The 27,712-nt window shown below is 43.9% G+C and overlaps 1 protein-coding gene across 3 annotated transcripts in view; it reads right to left on the bottom strand.

The window, feature by feature from the left end:
- LOC126272257 (hemicentin-2-like) overlaps positions 1 to 27,712 on the bottom strand; it is a 1,823,560-nt gene that overhangs the window by 498,994 nt on the left and 1,296,854 nt on the right. For all 3 annotated transcript variants that reach the window (XM_049974974.1, XM_049974973.1, XM_049974975.1), the window contains one exon: positions 3,764 to 3,942. In XM_049974974.1, the coding sequence (XP_049830931.1) occupies positions 3,764 to 3,942 (179 nt within the window). The remainder of the gene's footprint in view (positions 1 to 3,763; positions 3,943 to 27,712) is intronic.

The raw sequence follows: 27,712 nt of genomic DNA, 5'->3' as shown, positions 1-27,712 counted from the left end.
ATTTTTGTCACAATACCGTTTTTTTTTTCTTTTCTATTTTGTAATAGACCTGATTGTCGTTGTAAGACGAAAGAAATCACTGTGAACTGTACAGTATATGGAATCAAGACTGACAATATTCAGTACAACACAATCTTATTGAGCAACAGGATCGATTTGTATCCTGTGGATGTCAGGAAATCTGAGTGTTCTACCGCAGCAAAGACTCTTATGAGTCGACAATACAACTGTTAAAATGCCGGGCTTCAGTAATTCTCGACTCGTCAGGCTCAAACGATATCGAATCACATGTGGAACAGTGACGGCAGCTGCTCTTTCTACAGCTCGAGGAGATTCTTCAAGTTACGATTACAGTGAGATGATGCAGAAGGTACCACAAAGAAAACTGCTGTAAAGAAATTGATCTGAGTACCAGTACACTGATCATTAAGCTTTTCTACTTCTTTTTATTTATCTGGTTTTTAATGCTTTCTTTGTTCGTTAAAGTTACTTTACTTGTGATTGTCTGAGAGCATCATAAGCTAAAGAAATAAATAATTCACTTTAAGGTCAACGTAAATTATTAACGTAAGTAGTTAGTACGTAATAATATCACAAGCACGATTCGAATCCCCATCCATGAATTCTCTGAAGCTTGATTACATATATTTCGACACCACAGCAGATGAACTATGCAACAAATGAAACAATGACAGGAGGAGCAGGAAACGATTGAAGCTTCAAGAGTTAAGATGGTACGTGTTGTTCTTTCAATGACTGCAAAAACGAATCAACTTTACAAAGAACTTGGCAATATGAGCACATCGTTAAGACATTTCACTCTCTCTGGCCTAGATGCATGTACTAATTTGACTGGGAAGGGTATCATAAACATAAAGACGCTCGAGTATCATGTCGTTTTTGGAAACCCGGAATCAACATGGATTCCAGAAACAGGGATCGTGTGAGACCCAAGTCGCTTTATTTGTTCATGAGTCCCAGAAAATATTATATACGGGCTCCCAGGTAGATGCTATTTTCCTTGACTTTCGGAAGGCGTTCGATACAGTTCCGCACTGTCGCCTGATAAACAAAGTAAGAGCCTACGGAATTTCAGACCAGCTGTGTCGCTGGATTGAAGAGTTTTTAGAAAACAGAACACAGCATGTTGTTATCAATGGAGAGACGTCTACAGACGTTAAAGTAACCTCTGGCGTGCCACAGGGGAGTGTTATGGGACCATTGCTTTTCACAATATAAATGACCTAGTAGATAGTGTTGGAAGTTCCATTCGGCTTTTCGCGGATGATGCTGTAGTATACAGAGAAGTTGCAGCATTAGAAAATTGTAGCGAAATGCAGGAAGATCTGCAGCGGATAGGCACTTGGTGCAGGGAGTGGTAACTGACCCTTAACACATAAAAATGTAATGTCTTGCAAATATATAGAAAGAAGGATCCTTTATTGTATGATTATATGATAGCGGAATAAACACTGGTAGCAGTTACTTCTGTAAAATATCTGGGAGTATGCGTGCGGACAATTTGAAGTGGAATGATCATATGATATTAATTGTTGGTAAGACGGGTACCAGGTTGAGATTCATTGGGAGAGTACTTAGAAAATGTAGTCCATCAACGAAGGAGGTGGCTTGCAAAACACTCGTTCGACCTATACTTGAGTATTGCTCATCAGTGTGGGATCCGTGCTAGATCGGGTTGACAGAGGAGATAGAGAAGATCCAAAGAAGAGCGGACCGTTTCGTCACAGGGTTATTTGGTAACCGTGATAGCGTTACGGAGATGCTTAGCAAACTCAAGTGGCAGACTCTGCAAGAGAGGCGCTCTGCATCGCGGTGTAGCTTGCTCGCTAGGTTTAGAGAGGGTGCGTTTCTGGATGAGGTATCGAATATACTGCTTCCCCCTACTTATACCTCCCGTGGAGATCACGAATGTAAAATTAGAGAGATTCGAGCGCGCACGGAGGCTTTCAGACAGTCGTTCTTCCCGCGAACCATACGCGACTGGAACAGGAAAGGGAGGTAATGACAGTGGCACGTAAAGTGCCCTCCGCCACACACCATAGGATGGCTTGCTGAGTATAAATGCAGATGTAGATGTAGATGTAGAACCCCTCAGCCAAGTTGGCCAGCAACTATATCAATTGGTCTGTGACATCCGAGACATTGCTACTGGACAGAGTTAACGTCCGAGCACATCTTTTAGCTTTTTCTATTCAGGAGAGATGTGAAAATGTTCCTGACCTCAGATTCACACAGACAGTACATACACAAATACACGAGCCATGCGTGAACGAGCATTGTCCTGTTGAAAAATGGCATGACAATACACTCCCATGAGAGGAAATACGTGCGAACCGAGAATGTCCGTGACCTTGACGTACCATTATGCCCTCAGAGTTCACTAAAGAACAACTGGCCTTGACCAAAAGTCATACCCGATGGATCCGCACACCATAACTTAACTTCTCCCACACATCGGAAGAATGGGACCTTTGCACGGGTATCCACCATAATCGTTGACAACGGTCATCCTGTGTAACGATGGACCACGATTCATTACTAAACGGAAAGCGAAACCATTTATCAGTAGTCCGTACATCCTGGTCACAGAACCAAACCAAACGCTGCCATTTGTGTTGTTGTGTGAGGGCAACCTACGAAACGTACAGTAATTTCCTAGTTCGGCTGCTGCTGGTGTCCGACTAACGGTGCGGGAAGACACTGAATTTTGTTGAGAGTCCTTTACATTTTATCGTATGACAAGCGCAGAACTGAAGAGATGACATTGTGCTTGCTGCACAGTAGGACGCTCCTTCCTTGTGGGAGGCAGACGTGGTCGTTCGGAACAATGCCGACAAGTACCCTTGCCCAACATTCCCGTCCAGGCAATTGTCACATCAGAATACCCCAATAGTCTGAATACTGGACTAATCAACAAGTCGGCCTGATTGACACCCACGGCACTTTCAAACCCTGCTGTCTCTCACTAGTACATGGAATCTCCTTGCTCTTCTCAATGTTCACTCAAATTACGGCGCTGTTCACACTGTCATGTATGGGAACAACACTAGCACAAACAACACTACTGCATCCAGAAAGAGATTTTCACTGTGCAGCGGAGTGTGCACTGATGTGGAACTTCCTGGCAGATTAAAACTGTGCCGGACCGAGACTCGAGCACAGGACCTCTGCTTTCGCGGGCAAGGCTCTTGCCCGCGTAAGGCATAGGTCCTGATTTCGAGTCTCGGTCCGGCACACAGTTTTAATCTGCCAGAGTGTTTGAACACTACTGCACTTTTCTAGTCGTTCTGCCAGTCACTGACAATTACAACACTAATGATTTAAATACGCGAATGAAGTTAAACTGACATCCTACACTGAAGTCTAGGTGTGCCACTGCTTCTGTTATGGAGTGTATTTACGATTTTACATTGAATTAACTACGCTGAATTAAGTTCAGTAAACGAAAACGACATGTTACTTTCATTTGTGAACTGAGCAGACCATCCCAGACAGAATGTAGATCTTCCGCCAGTACAAATGGAGCAAAAGTTAATGCTTTACAAAGGAAAACTAGTTTCTCGAACAGGTCACATAGCACAGTGGCAGTCTGGTGTGGGACTGGTGCAGCTCCGCACTGCTGGAGGCTAGCGTAGTCGTGAATATGGGGAACACAAACGTCATGCCGGTGTGACCAAGTAAGCGCATTGGCTGCGGGTGCCGCCGCTGTAGCTGGTCTACATGTTACTGCCTGTTTACTCACCGTGCGCTCGCCCAGGTTGCGCACGCGGCAGTGCAGGAAGGCGGTGCCGCCCAGCTGCACCGTCACGTTGCTGACTGTGTTGTTGTCGAACGTGGGCTCCGTCAGCCGCTGGAACTCCTCGAAGTTGGAGTACCACAGCTGCTGCCACTCAGAGTGCCGGTGTGGCATCTCTCGCCTCCCTGCAACAACAAAGCTCTCCGTCACCTGGGTCCAAAAGTGTTATATTAAAAAGTCTCTCCGCAGTGACGTATGATTGTTACTTGCGTGTGCCGTATGCCGCAGTGAACACACCGAAATGAAACTCAAGTTATTAATTTACTGAATATTCATTTTCACTTAAAAATTTTCACAATAATGTTGAAAGTGTCCCCCCTGTTGTTGAATTCACAATTCAATTCGTCTAATCATGTTTCCAAAAACAAGCTGTAACCAGAATGAAATTTTCACTCTGCAGCGGAGTGTGTGCTGATATGAAACTTCCTGGCAGATTAAAACTGTGTGCCCGACCGAGACTCGAACTCGGGACCTTTGCCTTTCACGGGCAAGTGCTCTAACATCATTTTTTTTATCTCATTTTGTTCGTTATTGTTCGTTACAATTGTTCGTGGCGGACGTCACCTGACGCCCGTTGAAGTTCTTTATTGATCCATTGACTCAGTTTTTTTATTACAGAGGGCAGCTAACCCTCTGACCGAACACGCTGAGCTACCGTGCCGGCTAACCATCTGCGCTACCGAAGCACGACTCACGCCAGGTCCTCACAGCTTTACTTTGCCAGAATCTCGTCTCCTACCTTCCAAACTTTACAGGAGCTCTCCTGCGAACCATGCAGAACTAGCACTCCCGAAAGAAAGGGTACTGCGGAGACATGACTTAGCCACAGCCTGGGGGATGTTTCCAGAATGTGATTTTCACTCTGCAGCGGAGTGTGCGCTGATATGAAACTTCCTGGCAGATTAAAACTGTGTGCCCGACCGAGACTCGCAGGAGAGCTTCTGTAAAGTTTCCAAGGTAGGAGACGAGATACGGGCAGAAGTAAGTAAAGCTGTGAGAACCGGGCGTGAGTCGTGCTTCGGTAGCTCAGATGGTAGAGCACCTGCCCGTGAAAGGCAAAGGTCCCGAGTCTCGGTCGGGCACACAGTTTTAGTCTGCCAAGAAGTTTCACAAGCTGTAACATTTCTTCTGTAACAGAAGCAGTGAAAGTGAATATTGCAGTTTTCAATTCATCGATGGAGTTTGGACGGTTTTTATAGACAGTTGATTTCACTGCACCCCAGAAGTAAACGTCAGGTGGTGTTAGGTCAGGTTATCGTGGAGGCCAAAGTCCCTGTGAAATTATGCGACCACTAAAAATACCAGCAAGCAGTGACATTGAAATCCAAGTTGTATGTGCGATTGCACCATCTTGTTGAAAATAATCGTTCAGTATTTCACTTAACACAAGTTCTCCTATGCATGTGTACAGAATATGACTGCAGTATCACTGTGCGTTTAGTGTTTCGTTGAAAAATATGGGACCCAAATCCGACGTCTGGAAATTGCAATCCAAACTCTTATTTTCACAGAATGAAGTGGTTCCTCATGAATACACAATGGATTTAAAGTACTCCAATCACGAGAATTTTGTGAGTTCATGTACCCGGATAAATCATACCACCCCTTATCAGTGAAAAACGTTTCATTAAGAATATCCATTCCATTTTGTCGAACAAAATTTTTTAACCACTGACAATAACGCAGTGTCATGCAATGTTCAGTATTTTTCAGTTCTTGCACGACTCTCACTTTGTATGGGAAAAGTCCTAATTTTTTCCTTAGAGCTTTGTGGGCCGTTCCGACACTAACATCGATTTCCTGGGCGAGTTTTCTTGCTAAATTGTTCGGACTCGTGGACATTTTATCGGAAGTATCGAGTAGTTTATAATCAGACGAAACACTAGAACTACCACTTCTCGGCGCATCTGTCACTGAACCCGTGCTTCCAAATTTGTTAATAAAATCTCGCACCGTATCACGATTGGGAGAGTTATCTTCGGGAAAATTTAATTAAATGTTTAACTAACTGAAACTGTGTATTTACCGCCAGGTTTGAACACTTGTTCGACTAAAACCACACGGTCTTGAATTGTTATCATTTTAACGGTGACAAAAGCGAAACAAACGAACAAAGGAAATAAACGTTTCCGTCAACACGTAACGGCAAAATGGTTCAAATGTCTCTAAGCACTACGGGACTTAACATCTGAGGTCCTCAGCCCCCTAGCTTTAGAAACTATTTAAACCTAACTAACCTAAGGACAGCACACACAGCCATCCCCCAGGCAGGATTTGAACCTTCAACCGTAGCAGCAGCGTGGTTCCGGAACGAAGTGCCTAGAACCGCTCGGCCACAGCGGCCGGCTCGTAACGACTCACACCAACAATACTATTGACACTGGATGAGATAAACGAAACAGTGGAATGTTGGGAGAGTCCACTTGAAGAGAAGTAACCGAGGCAGGCAAACAATCATACTGCACGAGCGGCGAACAATCATAGAGCACTGCGGAGAGATTTTTTGAGCACCCCGTATAAGACAAAGATGTAAAAAAAATGCCAGGCATTGCGAGAGGTTGAGATCTATGTTTATTGTCTGGCATGTATTCAAGCCCCATCAAGCAGTACTCAAATCCAAGAAACATTTGGATGTATGTGTTTGATTAGGTGTCATTTTCCGTCCAGGGGTTTAGGTACAAGGCTTCACTGGTACGTGAGGTGATGTTGAGCTTTGAGTAATGAACACAAACATTTCAAAATATTTGGTCTATTACCAGCACCCAACACGCATAAAAAAAACTGGATGCAATACTGTATGGTCACCATCTACGTTGCTAGCGTTATACAGAAATTAGACTACTACGCCATCTCACAGCTGTAGCTGTCAAACCAACCACGAGATGTCGCTGTCTCACTCTTGTCAGTAACTGATCATTTCACCTCAGGCAGCTTCTTTAATGATCTTCACTCTTACGATGTCAACAATCAATACATCAGAGTACAAAATGTCACTTAATCCAAATTCTTTTTTGTACTGTTTCAAGTTAGGCAAAGGACAATATTACGCAACATTCAATGCTTGGTATCGGAATTAGAGGACCTTATCGGGTTGCCCGTTCTGTTCTTATATAATTCGTGTTGGTAACAAGTTGACTGAACCCCGTTGACATGTGGATACAAGGACTAAAACATACAATAAAATCATTACGAAAGGTCTGTAATGCTTGAACAAAGTGTTATTGTGATCCCTCAACTTTTCTCGGCTTGACCGATTAATGATTACTTAATCTCTCTCGAACCCCCGGATGTATTCGAGAAATGTATATTATCAAAAGGGCAATGACAGGAGTTGCAAAGGAAAACATACGTACAACGAAAGTAACTGCAAAGAAACTTTGAGTAAAAGAAGAAATACTTCAGTTGATCGATGGGAGAATGAAGTTAAAAAATTGTTCATGGATATTCTGGAATGCAGAAATACAAGCCACTAAATTGAATAAATAGGAAGTTCAGAGATGATAAGGCGAAATGGCTGCATAAAAAAGTGAAGAAATCGAAAAAGAAATTATTGTTGGAGGGACGGACAAAGCATATAGGAAAGCAAAAACAATCTTCGGTGAAGTAACAGTGAAGGGTTGTAATGAGACTTCAAGTGTTAAATGCAGAGGAGAGAGCGAGTAAGTGAAAGAGTATACTGAAGGCCTCTATGATGGGGAAGAGTAGCCTGATAACGTGATAGAAGACTTTCGTAAAACATCAACCACACAATTCCGAAAATTACAAGAGCCGACAAGTGCGAGTATTATTGCACGATCAGTTCTGCAGAATCGATGAGGAAAGTAATATATGGGAAAAAATCACAAGAATATGTGGCAGAATGGTACGACATCTGTTAAGACATTAGAGAACTACTTCAATGATTCTCGTGGGAGCTGTAGAGAGTGAAAACTGTTGAGGAAGACAAACACTGGTATACATCGAGCAAATAGTAGAGGACCTATATTGCAAGTACTCCTCTGAGATGAAATGTTGACACAGGAAAGGAATTTGTGGCGGGCCACATTAAACCAGTCAAAACACTGATGACTCAAGAAAAACGATTTTATAAGTGAACAAGTGATTTCCATGTAAAGAAACCGAATGATTGCTATTCTTTTTTCTGGTGATTTGTTTATCTATTCCACGGGATATGACTTGTATTAACTACACAACGTCACGCAGCTAGGTATTGCACACTCTGCAAACGTGGTTCATATAGAATGAATTTCAAATATCCCCGAGCGAAGTAGAATTATTGATATACTGATATACTACCGACGACTGGGTCCCCGACTTAGTTACACCAGCTTGTGACCACACATGGTGCTATTAAAATGTTAAGGAAGTACTTGAGTTTAACCATAGATAATAAACTGACGTGGACAGTGCACATTAATACATTAACAGATAAATGAAAATGTGCTATAAATCCACTGTTGTGTTCTGCCTAGTCGTCGAATACGGGGTGCCTAGGAAACCTGCTTACTCGGATCGCTAGACAACAGTTCAAGCAATAAATTTTTATGACAGTAAGATGAGTGGTAATACTTAACTCTGAGAATTTACAATGATGTGTCGCAAGCAATGGGCGACAGACAGAATAAGTTATCTCATGAGTATAGACAATGCCTAGTACAAGTGAAATAACACAGTTCCTAAGCTGCTGTTGTAGAGCTCGTAGAACGGCTAGTCTTCAACTGGGCCGCGGCCAGGCGGCGTGGCTCTTATATCTTCATGTCAAGGCCGCTGCCGTCGGGTTGTCGCCCTAGAGAGTGGTCGGTCAGCGTGCAGCTGGCTGACGTCTTCTTCACGGCCCTCTCTGTTCTAACGCTCCTGGTCGGCGTGCCGGCGCTTGACTTTAGCTCGGAACACTTACAACGATGTATCAAAGGCCTGATATGGGGAGCAGACCGAGGAGAGGACTTTATTGAACCACCGTTCGCCCTGACCTAGACTATGGTTGTCTTGTGGGTTGGCCATTTAAAGCAGTCTCTCCCGACTAGACTGCAATGCAAAGTAGTCAGGACGTGTCGAGGTGCACAAAGAAATGTGCTCCTGCTTCATGCATTAGGATCACCGTTGAGCCTACTCAAGAATGGAAGTTCTATTTAATCAATAATAACTACAGAATTACACACATAGGGAACATGTTAGAGAAGCCGTACTAGCCTGCTATGAAAGGTCGTGATACGGCAGGATCGTGAGCGTGGGGGGGGGGGGGGGGGAGGATGAAGCTGCCTGGTGTATTTCCTGGGCATAGATTTCAAGTCATCATTCATTGATGAACAGCCAATCAGTTTCCTATAGAGCGTAGAACAACTATACACCCATTGATCATTACTCAGTTTAATAGTCACTTGTATTTCATTACGTATAGCATTAAAAAAAATACTTTCGGCCAGGGAGTCACCAAAAACGTTTATAAGTTGATTTTAGATTTGTTTTAAAACCAGCCTTTGACACACAAACAGCCAGCCGCTGTAGCCAAGCGGTTCTAGGCGTTTCAGTCCGGAACCGCGCCGCTGCTACGGTTGATTTTAGATTTGTTTTAAAACCAGTCTTTGACACGCAAACAGGCAGCCGCTGTAGCCAAGCGGTTCTAGGCGTTTCAGTCCAGAACCGCGCCGCTGCTACGGTCGCTGGTTCGAATCCTGCCTCGGGCATGGATCTATGTGCTGTCCTTAGGTTAGTTAGGTTTAAGTAGTTCTAAGTTCTAGGGGGCTGATGACCTCAGACGTTGAGTCCCATAGTACTTAGAGCCATTTGAAGCATTTGAAGACTCAAACACACAATTATAAAAACATACATAACGAACAGATATCAGTTGACTTAACATGTACTAAACCCTTCACGTAGCCTTACTGCAACAAGCACACTAAACTTAACATCTTGAAATGTTGGCAACCTCTGATCAGTATCTCTCATAGAAACTGTCGAGTCACATTAATGTGCCCACTTGTCAAAAGCCTGAATGACCACCTCTCCCGTCGCGTACCACTGCGAGAGGTGTAGGAAGAGAGAGAGCTTCAGGAAGGTACCGACATAATGTGGAAAAATGCCGACTTAAGAGCCGTAGCCAGCTGCACCAGGTTTCTCGGTTGAGGTTCCACGACAAGAACAGCGCTATCTAGCAGGTGCCACCAATTCTCGATTGGATTTAAATCCGGGTAGTCTGATGGCCCGAGTCTTCCTGGTGCTCTTCTAACCACGCAAGTATACTGCACGCAGTGTTATACGTTGCATTGTCCTGCTGGTAGATGCAATCGTGCCTAGGAAAAACGAACTGCATGTAGTGGTGGTGGCTGGATGGGGGGGGGGGGGGCGGGGAGGGGAGGAGGAGATGGCCCCAAAGGTAGATAGATCCACTGCGTCTTCAAGAATGATAAGACCCAGAAAATGCCCTTTAGCCTGTACCTTTCCGAAGACTGTTGCGGGGTGATTACATTCAAATGTTTCACGTTGTCCATACCAACGGCCATCTGTCCGAGCGTAAAACATGATTCACCTGAAAAGGCGACCTGTCGCCAGTCAGTGGTTGTCTAGTTGCGGTACTGGTGTGGAAATTCCAGCCTTCGTCGCCGATCAACAAGTCAGCATGTGTGCAAGAACCAGGAGGCTGCTGCCGAAGTCCGCGTGGAGCAATGTTCGCTGAATTGGCGTTGAGGAGATCCTGTTGAAGGCGTTTGATTCTTATGGACGGTCAGTTGCTCAACAATTGCAAGTCTATTCGCCCATCCACATCCCCGCATCTGTCATTCTCCCTTGTCATCTGTGGCCTCGGTGCATCACAATTACCTCGGTGCCAGTTTCGGATACGCTATTTTGCCATCCTAGGTGTACTTTAGTCAAGGCGGCGTACGACCAGTTTAGAAACTTAGCTATGTCGTAAATAGTTCCACCCTTGGCCGGAGCGCTAATGAGCATGCCCTTTTGAACATCAGGGAAATTGCCGCATTTCCGCATCACGATGACTCCACTGCTTTCCGCAGCGCCCCGACACACTTTATATACCGTCCACTGGTAATGATGACATCTGCCGTGTGTGGTTGGTAACTGCTCGTTCACATAGGCAGTGGTCATATTAATGTGACTGCACAGTGGTACATTCCACCATCTGTCACACAAACCCAGCGTTACCAGAGCAATAAATATTTAAATGCAGCAAATGGTGGCAACCTTCGTAATCTAAGCTTCCTATCGAACATGAGGGTGCTCTACATTACTTAAAATATGCACAGCTATAGCATTTCTAAATAATAATTGCCAAACTTAATACTAATTTTACACATGTGACGAGCGAGAAGAATCTTGGCATTAAAGACAAAGTCCTCCATTATACTAGAAACAAACGCACTAACATATGCTGTTTGACGTGACGCGAGCTCCTGGTAGCAGACAACAGTAAACTGATGCTATGCGCGACATAAACAATACAGAAAAGATACAAATAGGAGGACCACGCCAAACAAAAAGACAATGTCAATCTAAAACGTCACTCGTATGAAAACTACACTGTGTGTGAAGCAATGCCCCACAAAACTCATTAACGACAATGAGTGTAAAATAACGTTACTCGAACACTAACAAATCACACTTCAAGTGCACATCACACTGCTGCAGCATTACACAGAAGCAAAGATGAAAAGAGGCTAAAGGGCGTCTACCAGAACAGTAACTTCACACCAGCTATTACTGGTGAGGCGGCTATTAATCCTCTTGTGACCACAGTCAAGCATCATGCTAACATGTACCCTTCACTTTTGTACCCACACACCTAGCAGCTATCCGTGTGCCATACTCCTTACATGGCAGCGATAAGATGACAGGCAGAGTGTCTGCACTCTCCTGTAGCTCTCAAGCATCAGTCCGGGCATTGTAGTCGGCACGTGGCGCCGAGAAAATAGACAGCATGTGCTTCTTGCCAGTAGCTCCACGACATCCAACCGGACGTTGTACTCCACACGCGGCAGCAAGGAGTGTCGACAAACAGCCTCCACTCGTTGCCTGTATCTCAGCAGTGCCCTCTGCACTCCACATTCGCACCTCTCTGACCGCAGACTGTTTGCTCCCCAACGCTCTCCTGCCTGTACTGTCCCCCCTGGCAGACTCGGCGAAACTCCGCACTAACCGACAGTCATTACATTTCATTCTTAGCTACAGATGGCGCAAACTACACCGCAACCAAGCCCCTCTGACATCAGTACACAGAGACACTCCTGGAACAACTTAAGTTGTTTCTGTGTCACTTACACAGCATCTTCCTTCTTTAGGGTTTCCTAGAGATACCGAGTTTACAAGATGAAAAGACACGTTACGGACTATACAGGGTGATTCGCGAAAATGTGCAAATACTTTAATAGCTTATTCTACAAGTGAAACTAAAGAAAAAAGTTCACATAAACATAGGTACGCAAATGTTTAGTTACGGATTTACGGCTAATAGCCCGCATCTCGTGGTCGTGCGGTAGCGTTCTCGCTTCCCACGCCCGGATTCCCTGGTTCGATTCCCGGCGGGGTCAGGGATTTTCTCTGCCTCGTGATGGCTGGGTGTTGTTTGATGTCCTTAGGTTAGTTAGGTTTAAGTAGTTCTAAGTTCTAGGGGACTGATGACCACAGTAGTTAAGTCCTATAGTGCTCAGAGCCATTTGTTTTACGGCTAATAAAAGACTTTGACTGAAATTTAGCAACTTCACTAATATGAAGCCATCGTGAAACTGTACGAGGTTAAAGTAAATCAGGATTAGTGTTTATTTTGTTGTTATTGATCTGGTGAATCTAATTAAATATGTCCCAGACGTGTATCTGCAGTAGTTTTCCAGAACTAAAATGTGCCTTGGTAAACACTGCATCTCCGAGGATTCGCAAGTAGCACAGCAAATACAACAACACGTCTGTAGACAGCGACACAAAAATCCGCTAGTGCTCGAAACAATGCATCGAGGGACTTTCTACAAAAGAAGAAAGTCGAAATTAAGTTTGAATAAAAGGAAACTGCGGCTTTCGGACAGGTTAGCGAAGGAAGTGATCATTACGAGCAGTTATGAATAGACATGCTTCCGAACTTACTTTGTTACGTCTTTGAAGGAATACCTATGAAGAAGTGGGACAATGTTCGGAAACCTGTACGATTCATTATTGTGTCCGTAGTATTCCAGACGATTCAAACACAATGTATGGGAGGGCGACACGCCCCAAACGTAACCAAGGATGCTACGAACTGCTTCTGCGCTGCTTAGGTAAAACAGACGCTCCGTACTGTGCATGTGGAGAAGAAGATCTTATCCATGTGAGATCTGAGTGTCAACGACAGATACAAACTCCTGGCGCAGCGGATATTGTCATTTGCAAACTATCTTGCGGTAGACGTAAGACTTTAAAGAAACTGCCAGAATCTCGTGGTCGTGCGGTGGCGTTCTCGCTTCCCACGCACGGGTTCCCGGGTTCGATTCCCGGCGGGGTCAGGGATTTTCTCTGCCACGTGATGGCTGGGTGTTGTGTGATGTCCTTAGGTTACTTAGATTTAAGTAGTTCTAAGTTCTAGGGGACTGATGACCATAGATGTTAAGTCCCATAGTGCTCAGAGCCATTTGAACCATTTTTGAACCTTAAAGAAACTTTCGTTTATTAATTCACTGTTGATGTATATGACACTGCATGGCTTATAATTTGTATCTGTTGTCATGTTTGTGCGGGATGTGGTGAACCTAGTCAGGGTTGATCATTCTATGCATACTATGCATATTTTTTAATGGAATGATGCTCTGACTAGATGTTATGATACTGTGATTGTGATGAAACATTCGTCATTTAATGTAGAATAGTGAATGATTAAAAAAAATCTGCGTCAATGAAAGCAAAAATAAAACAACCACAAGTAAACATGGTGTGCAGCCATAATTCTTACGAATGAAATGGACCAACAGATCATAAAACCGTATTTAAGAGTAATGCATTTGGAAAGAACAACATCTATGTCCAACTGGAGATGTACAGCCAACGTTTTGTTTCAAATAATTGATTTTTCGACACAATCACACAAATTTCTAAGTGAAATTACCGATTTTGGCCGGCGAAGGCTATTGTCTGATCATAAAGCAGATGACGTGGTGAACTCGCAGCGCTGAGGAAACTGCAGTGACACTGTGGCTTCTATGGTAGAGGGAGTGAACCACCGCATCTCTTTCATCTTGTTCGATGACGGTTGAAACCGGTAATTTCATTTGGAAATCACTGTAACTGTGGAAGGCAACAAAATTTTGAAATAATTTAACTAAAACTTCCTACTCTTTTCCTTAAGAGACCCAGGTGATGATCTTGAATATAACAGTAAATCATGGAGACCATACAAGACAAATTTTCAAAGAAACTGAGTCATTATTGTAAGCCATATGACAGACTCCACAGGGACACGAGATGAAGCAGACATGACACATGAGACATCATAATATCGAACTCAAACACTTCAAAATCCAGAGTAGAATGCTTCATCCATCGGAGGGATGGGGTAGGAAATCTGCCGTGCGCTTTCAAAAGGAATATCCCGGCATTTGCTGAACAGATTTAGGGAAATCACGGAAAACCTAAATCAGGATGGACTGACACGGGTTTGAAGTGTCATCCTCCAGAATGCAAGTCCAGTATGCTAACCAATGCGCCATCTCGCTTTCTGATAACTTTTAGTATTTTGGTATTCATTTCTATCTGTGCGACAAGAAATGTTATAGAACAGAGGAAATTGGGGTACGCTTCTATATAGCCACTGTCGAAACCTAAACGCTAGTTTTCGGTAGGTGCATCTTATGAATCTGTAGAGAAGTTCGATATTCGCAGAACAATTGTCAGTTAAAACACCGAGCCTCCAAATTCGCGTGATATCTATTCTATTCTGCGCTGCCGTAACCATTGCCTTTTGAATCGTGAAACTGTGAGCTCTACTCGTTAATTAATTTCCAATTTTCTGCTGAAGCACTTCGGAGCAGAAATCCAGAAAATATGCACATGAATGGCGAACAACAGCGTTCATTCAGCAACATTTCATTTTATGCTTTTAAACAGACAGAGAAGCCAATTAAAAACTGATGCAACACAGTTTTATGAGCTGCGAGAAAATGAAGCAACTCTCGAAACACATTGCTCTTCTTTTCACGTTCTGAAAAAGAAAAAGACACGACAGATGTTGATGACTCTCGACTGTTTGGTCTATAGGATTTAACTACAAGGCATTTAAACGTTTAAACTTTATTAGCTTGAGTGAATGGTATTAAAATGAGACTGCCGTCGGCGATATTAGCGGGAATAATAGCGTCTAATTACTGAGGTGTAAATAGCCACAGGATATATATGCGGGCAAATGTTCTTTACACGTGACGAAACTTAAGTAAGCAGCTAAGAGAGTAGGTCAAACAGATCTTTTATAGTATTTTAGTAGCAGAAAAAAAGTATAGCTTCATCCACTTTGTGCAGACACTGCTCATAATTAATTCTTCGTTGCAATATAACGTTCTCCTTCTCCTAATATGCTTACGAGATCCTATTAATGGCTGATTTTATAGTACTGTATTATTAAAGTTTACTGTCTTTTCATCTGTGGTTGTATTTCTGAAGATATTCTTCACGTGGATGATACATGAAATACAGCCGCCTATTTATTAGTTATTGAAAATGAGGGAACACATTCCCCAAAATATCTCTCGAACATTAAGTTGCTTTAGTTATAAATGCACAGAATCAGAAGTAACAATGAACGATGTTCAGATTCATTCACTTGTATGAAACACACCACATGACTGCTTTAAAAACACACGTAAACGAATTTTTAAATACTTTGTTGTTCAAATGGTATTCACATAGTTAAAAAATAATCTGAGTTACAGGTTAAGTTGTTTTCTTACATGCTGACATGCAGAGCATCCATTCCGACAAGTGTATCGTTTATATCGTCCCGTAAACTGAGCTTGGATATTTCAGATATTATTGATTTTCACCTGGAAGAGAACAAACTGTGTTCGAATTCCGATTCAGAATATTCTTATTTTAATTTTTAACGAAGTTATCAAGTAGCGTTAGGTTCTTTGTTTTGTGAATTCAGTTATTGGTCACTTTTTTCCTAAATTTGCAACATCCAAAATTCTAGTGAAGTATCTTTTCTTGTGAACGGCTTTGTGTGGTTTTGGTGCAAGAGAAAAGGTACTCACAGCTCTAAAAGTAATGTGTGTGTATGCTGGGTACAAATAATCGATTGTACACAATGCTGCTTTAATATTATTGTATTACATACAATAATCGTAAGAAATGAGTGACGGGATAAATATAGAAGAAGTCAAAGGTCTGAGTATTGAAATTAGATTACAGAAGATTCTGGAGAAAATATCAGAACAGATGTTGTAAGGGAAAGATGATTGGGAGCGTTTTACGAAAAAGCGAAAGGAATGGCGAAACAGTGTTCTGAAACACACTGTTACAGACTTTCCATGTTTGGGTACTAGATGGTGGATCTCTCAGGTAGACACAGAGATACAGACTTAACTTTTGAGAGTACAGCTGCCTCAGCATATGTGTTGTAAGTAGGCTTTTTAGGTTTTTATGTTGGTAAAGCCATGTAGCGCTCTATATGAAAATCACTGACTGTGCTGTGTGCCGTCTGTGGCTGGTTTGCATTGTTGGAATAGTCGCTATTGTAGTGTTGGGCTGTTGGCTGTCAACAGCGCGTAGCGTTGCGCAGTTGGAGGTGAGCCGCCAGCAGTGGTGGATGTGGGGAGAGAAATGGCGGAGTTTTGAGAGCGGATGATCTGGACGTGTGTCCATCAGAGACAGTAAATTTGTAAGACTGGATGTCATGAACTGGTATATATATTACGACTTTTGAACACTATTAAGGTAAATACATTGTTTGTTCTCTATCAAAATCTTTCATTTGCTAACAATGCCTATCAGTAGTTAGTGCCTTCAGTAGTTAGAATCTTTTATTCAGCTGGCAGTATTCGCGCTGGCTGTATTGCAGTAGTTTGTGTAATGAAGATTTTTGTGAGATAAGTGATTCATGAAAGGTATAGGTTATTGTCAGTCAGGGTCATTCCTGTGTAGGGATTCTTAAAAGTGAGATTGCGTTCCGCTAAAAATATTGTGTCAGTTTAGTGTTGATCAGAAAATTCATTAATTTTTCTAAGGGGACGTTTCAGTGTAGCTACTGATTTGGTGGACCATCTTATACGAACTTTGTACGTGAAGCTTCTAGAGCATTAACTTTCATTGCTTTTCCAGATGTTCTTTGTGGTACGAAATATACATTTTGTTTCAACGAATTTTGTCTTTCTGTCCATTACACGACATATGAACAATGTACAGCTCATATTCTCTAGAGACTCAGTTATTTCCCCGAAAGTCTTTGTGTATAGTCATCTACAAGCAAGTTATTATTATTCGTGGTGCTCCATTACGTCCACCACAACAGCTTTATGCAATCGCAGTTGGGTTTGCGTAATTAATGGAAATGAGTTGCGGAAAAGTAATGTAACAGAAGCGAATCTCTTCTGTCTATTACAACACTGAAAGTACCTGCTTTACAAAATGTTTCAAAAGCAATATATTTGCTGTACTTTTTCTGCTATCGTGAGACGGGCGGAGTGGCCAAGCGGTTCTAGGCGCTTCCGTCTGGAACCACGCAACCGCTACGGTCACAGGTTCGAATCCCGCCTCGGGCATGGATGTGTGTGATGTCCTTAGGTTAGTTAGGTTTAAGTAGTTGTAAGTTCTAGGGGACTGATGACCTCAGATGTTAAGACCCGCAGTGCTCAGAGCCATTTGAACCATTTTTTGCTATCGTGAAAATACGACGAAGCAGGCGTACACTGCTGGATAGCTCGTAAGATGTAAACAGTCAATGGGGAGCGGTTAGATTTTTTGTACAGTGCGCGCTGTTCAGATGTTATTGAAGTGACGTGAATGCTATTTGATCATTAAATAACAGAACTCCAGTTCAACGGTTCATATACTCGTGCTCAGCATGGTCTTGCATCGGAACCGTAGCTAGGCGTACTTAACGGAAACTTATTACTCGCAAATCTTCCAGGGATGCGCATATGAGAAACGCGAAGGCACATTCAGTCACAGTAGTGGCAGCCTTTAGTTGAGTAGTACTCTTGCACTGTGAGTATTCCCCACAATTTGTCGTGAAAACTGAGGTCGCTGGTGTCGCGCTTGGAGCGCCGGCAGCAGCGCTGCCTCCCCCACCCTGCAGGCTGTGCTGTGACGTGCACTCTCATTTTAATTCGCACGATTGCTTTCCGTCCGAGAGGCGCCTCTTATTTCAATTTACTAAATTCGTGTGCTGCCTCGGGAACCTCCATTAAGCTAACAACTCCTGCCCCAGGATTGCTCACTGTGATTCCTGCGTTTAATCGGGAGCACTTGCAATTACGAGTAGGTAGTTTCTACGAACGTAACGATTACGTTGTTAGTATTCATTCGAGCTGTCTTTCTCAATTCTTTACTGGGCCTGAGATGAGCTGCTACTGAGTGTCTGTCAGAGAAATACTCGAAAGCAATTCACTTCATTCAAAAGCGATGTACACTGCGACAGCGTATTTCTTGGTAGCACAAAGTTATTGATTTCAGATTGTCGTCAGGACAGATCTGAAACATGCTTAAATAAGTTTCCAGTTGTAAGTTACTTGATTTGTGTGGCTCTCATAAAGTGACGTAGCAGTGCACCATTAAATTTTGTGCTACACATGGAGACACGAATAAATGGCTCTGAGCACTATGGGACTTAACTTCTGAGGTCATCAGTCTCCTAGAACTTAGAACTACTTAAACCTAACTAAGGACATCACACACATCCATGCCCGAGGCAGGATTCGAACCTGCGTCCGTAGCGATCGCGCGGTTCCAGAGTGTAGCGCGTAGAACCCCTCGGCCACACCGCCCGGCGGAGACACGAATTAAAAATATCGGCATTCTCTTTCATTTGCTACATATTTAAGTCTACTACGAGTTTCAATAGTCATAGGATCATCATCAGAAGAATTTAATTTTCTTTCATTTTCATTATTTTTGTTAGGGACAAGCGAAGCATGGGATGAATAAAACTCATGTTGTGCAACAGAAATATTTCTATCTGCTTCTAGTTCCCAAAACTTTCAAAGATTTTGAGGAGCCACATAAAGAGTGAGAAGAACTTCATGCATAGAGCCCGACTGAATTTCTCTTTAAGAATAAGTAATCATATGTACACTATAAGAGAAACATGTCATTTCGTGGCATTTCGTCCACTATATCGTGCCTCGACGTCTTTCTACCTATTTGTTTATTACAGCTTCCTTTTCCCTTCTTGTAGTTGCTACCGGCTATCAGATATGCAGTTGTGGGTTAGCTACAAAATTTCGAAAGAGCATCGTCATAATGTTGCTGGTATTCCCTCACCATCAGGATACTTCCGAAGACGTCACCTTTTCTCTGGAGGCGTGTCCACCAGGTGGCGCTCTCACTGAATTACTTATTCCAGCGCGACAGCCGGTCGTTATCACTTTTAAAAGGGAAGTCCCACTCTGAGGACGACTTCCTCCCAATCATACCCTGTACCAACTCATAAAGCGCCCCCCCCCCTTTTCTCTCCTAGAACACTGTCAACAGCCCTACATTTCCTGTCCCAACACCCTATGCTCTCCCATCCTTGAGAGACCTGGCATGCTGTCAACACATTCCACATTCCCTCCATCTCGAAGCACTTCATTACCCTTGGGAGCACAATCGGTCTTTCCGTCTCAGACAATGAATTCATACCTAAAAACTTACCTTTCTTTCCAACCACAACCCACCCTACCAATCCCATTCCAAATGATGTCTCTGTTACGACACATGCCAGGACTGGAGCCCAGAGCAGTAGCCAGAGCGTGGGTCGCAGCCAGTTGACACAGCATTTCACCTGAATGGCAGCGTCCTCAGTAGCCACCCAGTTCTCTGGACAAGGTCCAGCCTTCAGGAAATTTCAAGGGCACTGAATTATGCGGCAGTGCTTATCTTCCGCATTAAGAATCCCACTTTCACTGTTTGCAGGGTGTTACAGGTAAAATTGCACACATTTCTGCTGTTGACTGAGGACATTGTACTGATCAACATTACGTCAGTATTTCCTTCATCTGCAGAATAATGACTACAGCTGCTACTAATATGATTTTAGGTTGGTTGGTACATCTAAGCAAGTATGGCACAAGTAAGCTATTAATGTTTATTTTCCCCTTTGCAGCAGGTCAGGTATTGAACAGCAGATGAGTGGATGCGGAAGGGAAGGCTACACTGACAGGCGTAGTTACGACCATGCTGGAAACACCAAGTAGGAAATTATGTTACGTGTTTGTGGGAAGACAAACACAGAGAATAAACAACTGACATACCATACTGGATACACATTAATGTACCATTAATCAAAATATCTGTACCTATACTTCAAACGCTCTGCGTATACCGCCGTGGCAACTGAGCAGGTTCAAATGGTTCAAATGGCTCTGAGCACTATGGGACTTAACATCTATGGTCATCAGTCCCCTAGAACTTAGAACTAGTTAAACCTAACTAACCTAAGGACATCACACACGTCAGTGCCCGAGGCAGGATTCGAACCTGTGACCGTAGCAGTCGCGCGGTTCCGGACTGAGCGCCTAGAACCGCTAGACCATCGCGGCCGGCAACTGAGCAGGTCACTGGACAGAAAACCTATACATGAGTGCTCGCTGTTTGTCAGTCTCTGTCATGAGATCGAAGACATTCATCACCACTGCCGGGCTGAGAACCAGCGACCACTGCCTGAAGGGCTTACTTAGCCATAACGTTGCCTTCTCCGAGCTGTCATCTCCATGAAGCCACCTGCAAGGAATACTGGTTCTGCCTCACCGTCTGAGGTATGAATTGGGGTCCCCTCGGCTAAACACTCCCTAAAGCCCCATAACGCTGCTCTCCAGCTGCTGGTCCGGGGCTCATGTCTCTGGGAAGCACCATCATCTGGTGAATCACTTGGCAACCATGCCAGAAGGCTGCAGTGGCCAAAAGCATTATAGTGGCTGCTGCGGTGCCAGCACTTGAGGCATCACTACTGATGATTAAACACATTTGTGGACAAAAGCATTTGTAAACTCCAAGCATGTCTGACACTCTTACTGCAGTGATTTCGGGACAACATGCTAGTCTCTGTCCAATCTTATTGGAGTAATAAATAACTTACATTTATTCTGACTGTCTTGCTGCAGCCGCCCATAAAATACTCCTATCTCTCACGCCAACCAACCGAACTCAGTTCACCTAGGTTGGACAGCCAAAGGCCTCCTGACTAACTCGAACCTTCACCATGGCAGTCATCACATATCCGACCGTTAGAATGCGAACCCATCATCTCCTCCCTGTGCTAGAAATCCAACCATCAGCTGACAGTGGTATATCATTTCGTTTCCTGTAGCGGCACCAACATTTAGGTTAGGGAAAGTTAATTTTGTGCAATATTATGAGCACAAGCTAGAGCCAGGTGTGGACCGGATTGTGGTGAGTTTTGAATACCAAAAGTTGCGAAGTAGAATAGAGGCCACAGGGCCGTCAAATTGCTGAAAGAGTATACATAGCGGTTCTGCATGTTGCAAATCACAGGCAGAAGGGGCCCACTGGCCAACCTAGCGTGTTATGAGTACATGACACGAAGAATCACGTATGGCAAAGCAGAGGCGCACAACAACATAAAAATGGGTGTGTCTCTCTGATTGATTCATCGGTGGCAGCTCTCCTGGACGGCGTGGTGTGTCACACCACCAGTTATACACAGCAGCAGATGGGGCGCCAGCGTTCCAATCCACGGCAGGTCTCTGGTTCGAACCTCTGAGGCCAGCACGGGGTTTGTAGCCAGCCAGCGGCAGGCCTCTTCATGGCTCGCTATCGTGGGCAGTCGTCCTGGCTTCCAACACAAGCCAGAGGCACCCTGAGGCGAGGGCCGCAGGTTCGGACTCCACATTGTGGGCGCTTGTTGTCACCGCGATCTCAGCCATGTCGGCAAGAAGCACACAGCTGGCTGCCTGTGGCTCACAACGAGTGGCGCTAAGTCGGCAGGGATGCACACCACTGAGTCAACTACCTTCAGTCTGACGATGACGCAATTCCGCTGCCGTACAAGGCTGACTCACAGCAGTGCGTGCACGGGTCGCTGAGGCAGCCGTTCCGCGCCAAGCCGTCTCACAGACAGCGTGTTTTACTAATTACAGTCCGTAGCTGCAGTTGCCAAGAATCCCCTCTCATCCTCATAATGGATAGAATGGGTATCACATTAGCATCACCTCCACGTAAACATCATCACCTGTTTCTAATCTCTAAAATTAGTTTAACTTAATCTAGAAAAGATATATAATACATTGTCTGAAGAATGTTAGACTCGTCGCTGTCAGCCTTCCAGCAGCATGGGGAATAAGAGGTTTACGATTTGGGTCAGTCTCTAGAAATTCTCATCCCGCAGACAGAAATGTGTATTCGATTCCTTCTGAATGTTTCTACAGTGGTTATTCGGAAAGTAAGGTCCCATCGATTGCGAAATCGGAACCACAGTGAAAACAAATGAAGTGAAATCTGCAAAAGTTACAGCTACTTCTCTACATAGTCGCCACTCTGATGCAGACATTTATCGTAGCGTTGTACCACCTTTCCAATATCTTCCTCACAGAAGGCAGCCATCTGGACTTTCCGCCAACACTCCACGGCGCTATGCAGTTCTTTTTCTGTGCCAAATTACTGTCCTCGCAGTTAGCAGTTCATGTGAATAGAGATGAGAATCGGATTCTGCCAAATCCAGGCTGTATGGTGTGCGATCGAATGCTTCCCGCCGAAAACGCTTGCCCGCGAAAGACAAAGGTCCCGAGTTCGAGTCTCGGTCCGGCACACAGTTTTAATCTGCCAGGAAGTTTCAACGCTCCTATTTTTGTCTGACAGTTGCAGAATAGTTATCCATTTTTTCTACTTTGTTGTATTCTGCATTATTTTTTATGTTGTTAAAGCAGTTCTGCTACTACGACAAAACACTTACGATGGTGTTTTATTTTCCATCTCTTCGTTTTGGGCAGCACTACTTTCATAACAACGGATTCTTCTTCCGTGTCAATTAGTATTTTTGTGGTTTTCCCAAAATTTTGAAAACCACTTACGTTGACTGCTGCTTGATCTCCTTTGCTTCGAGAACAAATACAATCCTTGGGAGGTGCGATAAACGTGATTAGGCTTTTCTGGCTCAACAATGAGTTTCACGATTGCTTGCTTTTAAGCGCGTGTCACCGTGACCGTCACTGAGGTGAAGTCGTCAGGTGTCGTCGGTCGTCAACTACCGAAAGGATAAAACCAAGTAGTGTACCGAATTCTACGGTCGCGTGTTTAAAGTATGTGCAGAGGATACGCGCGCTGGGACCGTCGTCCAGGTTTAAAGCATTGGAGTATTACACTGTTCCCTTGGCGTGCTTTTATTAGTACGACTCAGTACCAGCTGTCAACAAAGTATATAACAACTCAATAATAGTAAGTCCGGGATAGTTGGACCGCTGGGTACGATGGACGAGAGGTGCATGGTACAAATGCGCCGCTAGGGAGCCACTCCTACAACTTGCGAGGAAGTTCTTTTGTAAACAAACCTAGTGGAAAAAGGTTCATGTCATTTTCATTGTAGTTCCGGAGAAACTACTGCAAGCTTGAAAATAGGTAGACATGTAACTAATCTGAAATGGCCACTGAGTTCACTACCTGCAGATGGAAGTCGGAGTAGTCCATCTCCCCCACAAGATCGGGGGAGATGGACCATTGTTAATTGGGAGAGATGGGTCACTTGTTTTGAATTCGGAGACATGAAGCACATTTAAATTTAGCTTCAAGGTACATGAAATAACCCAACTGAAGATGGCCGTAGTCATGGGCCATGCTTATTTGTCAGAATATTAGTTTTTGCCAACAAACTGAAGAGCAGGATGTCACATACAGGCCAACCAACCACTTCAAAGCTGATCAAAAGTCCTAATGATCCATGAAATGAGCAGAGTTATCTGCAAAGTCAAATTCCTTCGCTGACACAACTTCGGATTCCACTCCTACTAAATCTAAGACTTCAAAGATCACCAACTCATAACTGACTGTTCCTAATCTATCACAAACAAAACTTCGCGATACTTTTGGTCTGTTCCTTCTATTTACAAAACCAAAAAGAAAAATAGCAAGAATCTCCACGTGTTCTTCAGATGCATACATTTTAGATGATTACAAAAAATACCTTCGATGAGTGGGTGAAAATGAATGTGTTGGGCGTTGTGAAATCTATTATGAGACTAACAAAAGTGGCGATTTGATTCACTGTGTTTACTGTTCGCCATGGTGGCGTGAAAGTTGTTCAACATTTCGCAATTGCCGTTCTGAGATAAAGGCACACTAATGCTTGAACAAACCAACAGTTCATTAGAAAAGCCAATGTTCAGTCAAGATATGTAATAAACTGATGAAATAGTTTTGAACTAAAACATTTAATAGTATAACTCTGTATTCATTACAACATATTCTAAATGAAAATATGTAATTTTAACTGACCCTTTTCTTCGTGTATATCCATATTATATGGTCTATCTCTGAACGACACTGGTCCATCTCACGCATAGATCTATGGAAGAGATGGACCACTCTCTTCTTATATAGGTGGTGGTGCCTCTATAATATATTGTACCTAAGTTTGTGTGACACATTATCTGAGGCTGTTATTAGAAATAAAAACTTAAAAGCACACAGACTTTATGTTGTAGAATAAAAGTGGTTCAACTCAACCGGACTTACCCTATCTCACAGTTCGTTGTACTTAATTGATTTCAACCTGACGATTATTAAATAACACTAGTGATGAAACAATCGAATATCGACGACGAGGAAAGTCATCAAACAACTGAGGTAGTGCGAAACGAGCCTTTCTCAGTGTGTGTATTGTAAATTGGGCTATTTTGCTCAGGGCAGAGAGCTAAAAATCACAGCCTCTTCGTGGTAGCGGGGAAAAGTGGTAGCGCCGTCGTGGGCGCAGGCAGCGGAGCATCTCCTGTGGCGTGGAAGTCCTGCCGATACGGTGCAGCCCCGCCGTCGTCTTCCCTCCTCCCGCTGCCTTCCCCGGGCGCAGCCGGCTGCACCACAACAAAAGAGCCCGCAGTCTGGGCACTTTGTACGGCCCGCTGGCCGCCCGCCGTAGCCCGAGACCGCAGTCGCTGGCCGACCACGCACGCTGTTTGCTCTTCGCAGATTGGAACGCGGGGCACAGGCCGTCGCTGCGGCTTCGTCGAGTACCACCACTACGGATTTGTGCCGGTGTTCTCGATATTCTCCTGTAGTGGAGGACAACAACTTACATCTACATACTACTACTACAGCGGTCGTTAGTGGGTGGTAGTAGGCAATGAGTAAGGTCACCCGTTGAGGTCCACCAATGCGTAACTGTTGACATGAATTGAGGAGCACCCATCAACAGATTCCCAAATGCTTCCCCGATAGTGAAAATTTATTTCCAAAGAAATTTGGCTAGCTTCAACTCTGTGACTTGCTGCAAATGATAGCTTAACTGATCAAGGCTTTTTCCTTCTTTTTCTTTCTTTTTTTTTAATCTCGGTCCCGTTTGCTGCCCTTGTTTTGTCCAACATCTCTTCCATTGAAGCCTCTACAAAAACCTCATATCGTTTCATAATTATTTGTACATCAGGAACTACTGATCTGAACACTTTATCCTTAACGTAATACCATAAAAAAGTTAGGACTGTTTCTGGTGAACATGATGGCCATTATGGCGAACAGTCGTACATGTATCTGTACCACAACGTTTCATGCAAGAACTGGCGGACAGATAACCCCCATTTCATCGGTACACCATCTTGTTCAAACATTACCTATGTTTGAACACCCGTGACTCAGGTGAAACTGAGATTAAATTAGAACTTGTCCAGCTAAACTGCTCAGTGAAAAAGAACGGCAAAGTGATGGCGCTGCACATTAAACCACACTGCACATTGACTTTAGGGCTGCCCTTATCTACTGTGCCACGTTGTGTGTGGGTTCTCCGATTCCCAGTTCCGGAAGTTACGTCTCTGTCCCTCCCAGGAGACACGAAAAGTCAGTTGATCGGAGAAACAAACTGTACTAAGATATCCACTGCGTGCATCTGTTCGTTCTAGCATGTTCCTAGAAATTGATCACGTCTGGGCCTGTATCTATTCGTTCTAGCATGTTCCTAGAAACTGATCACGTCTGGGCATATCATCTCGCCGCAAAGCTTGTAGGAGTAGAACAGGGTACTCATGGAAAGGCTGTTAATGTAAAATCTTGACCACAGCACGCTGAAGAATGCCCGTTTGTCTGGACACACAACGCGTTCATTCTCATGGATTGCGCTGAAATTCTGTACGCGCGGTGTCAACAAATTCGGAAGTCATTCCAGGTCCAACGCATCTCGCTCTGACACCAGTACTGCTAGTTGAAATTTCTCATGTTGAGAAATGAGAAGGAGTGATATATTTTAGATAGCAAAAAACATTTTGCAGCCATAATCGAATAATTACTTATATATTTTCAGTAACCTGTTTCGACATTCTTCGCTTTTAGCTTCTGATATCCTAAAATTTTTGTTGCAAAAAATGGTCATTTTGAGTTGGAACCTCATGCAAAGCTCCCACATTACTAAGATAAAATCTTTTGAACATGGCCATGTCCGTGTATGTATCGCTCACAAATGATTGTTAAGTATTAAAAAACAAACACAACGTACTCCTACAGTAAAATGTGCTACGTACACGGTCGCTGGTCTTCGGGTTTCAGTTCGAATCGGGACTGAGCGATAAAGATAATTCCACTCTACTGAGGCTGAAGATATGTCTGGAGACGGCCCGGAAAGTCAATCAGGAGTGGTAGCCTGGGGCACTATTTCATGGAATAGATCGCTTTGGTGTGTAGTCGAGTTTTTTATGGAGGGGGCCTGCACACCAATTACGTAGTACTATCACAGCAGAGGCCTATATTGTTGTTTTAAGCACCTTCTTGCTTCCCACTGTGGAAGAGCAATTCTAGGATGGCGATTCTCTTTCAACACAATCGAACACCTGTTCATAATGCACGGCCTGTGGCAGAATGGTTACACGATAGTAACATCCCTGTAGGTGACTGGCCTGCACAGAGTCCTGATCTGAGTCCTATAGAACACTCTTGGGATTTTTTGAATGCTGACATCGTGACAGATCTCACCGACCGACACCGATACCTCTCCCCAGCGTAGCACTCCGTGAAGAATGGGCTGCCATTCCCCAAGAAACCATCCAGTACTTGACTGAACGTCTGCCAGCGAAAGTTGAAGCTGGCATGTAGGCTAAGGGTGGGCCAACACCATATTGAAATCCAGCATTAACGATAGAGGGCACCAAGTCTTGTAAGTCATTTTCAGTCAGGTGTCCGGATACTTTTGATCACATTATGTACCAACTAGAATAGCATATGTCGTACCCACATTTTTGAACAAACACGACGAAGCTTGTATGCCTTATTACTCAAACTGTATCATACACTGAAGAGCCACGGAAAATGGTACATCTGCTAATATCATATAGGGTCCGCTGGAGCACGCAAAAGTGCCGCTACACGACGTGGCATGGACTCGACTAATGCCTGAAGTAGTGGTGGTGGTGGTGGTTAGTGTTTAACGTCCCGTCGACAACGAGGTCATTAGAGACGGAGCGCAAGCTCGGGTTAGGGAAGGATTGGGAAGGAAATCGGCCGTGCCCTTTCAAAGGAACCATCCCGGCATTTGCCTGAAGCGATTTAGGGAAATCACGGAAAACCTAAATCAGGATGGCCGGAGACGGG

Source organism: Schistocerca gregaria, chromosome 5 (genome assembly GCF_023897955.1).
Source record: "Schistocerca gregaria isolate iqSchGreg1 chromosome 5, iqSchGreg1.2, whole genome shotgun sequence".
Classification (NCBI taxonomy): Eukaryota; Metazoa; Arthropoda; class Insecta; order Orthoptera; family Acrididae; genus Schistocerca; species Schistocerca gregaria.
Note: the sequence above shows the minus strand (reverse complement) of the source record. Positions and strands in the feature narration are given on the sequence as shown.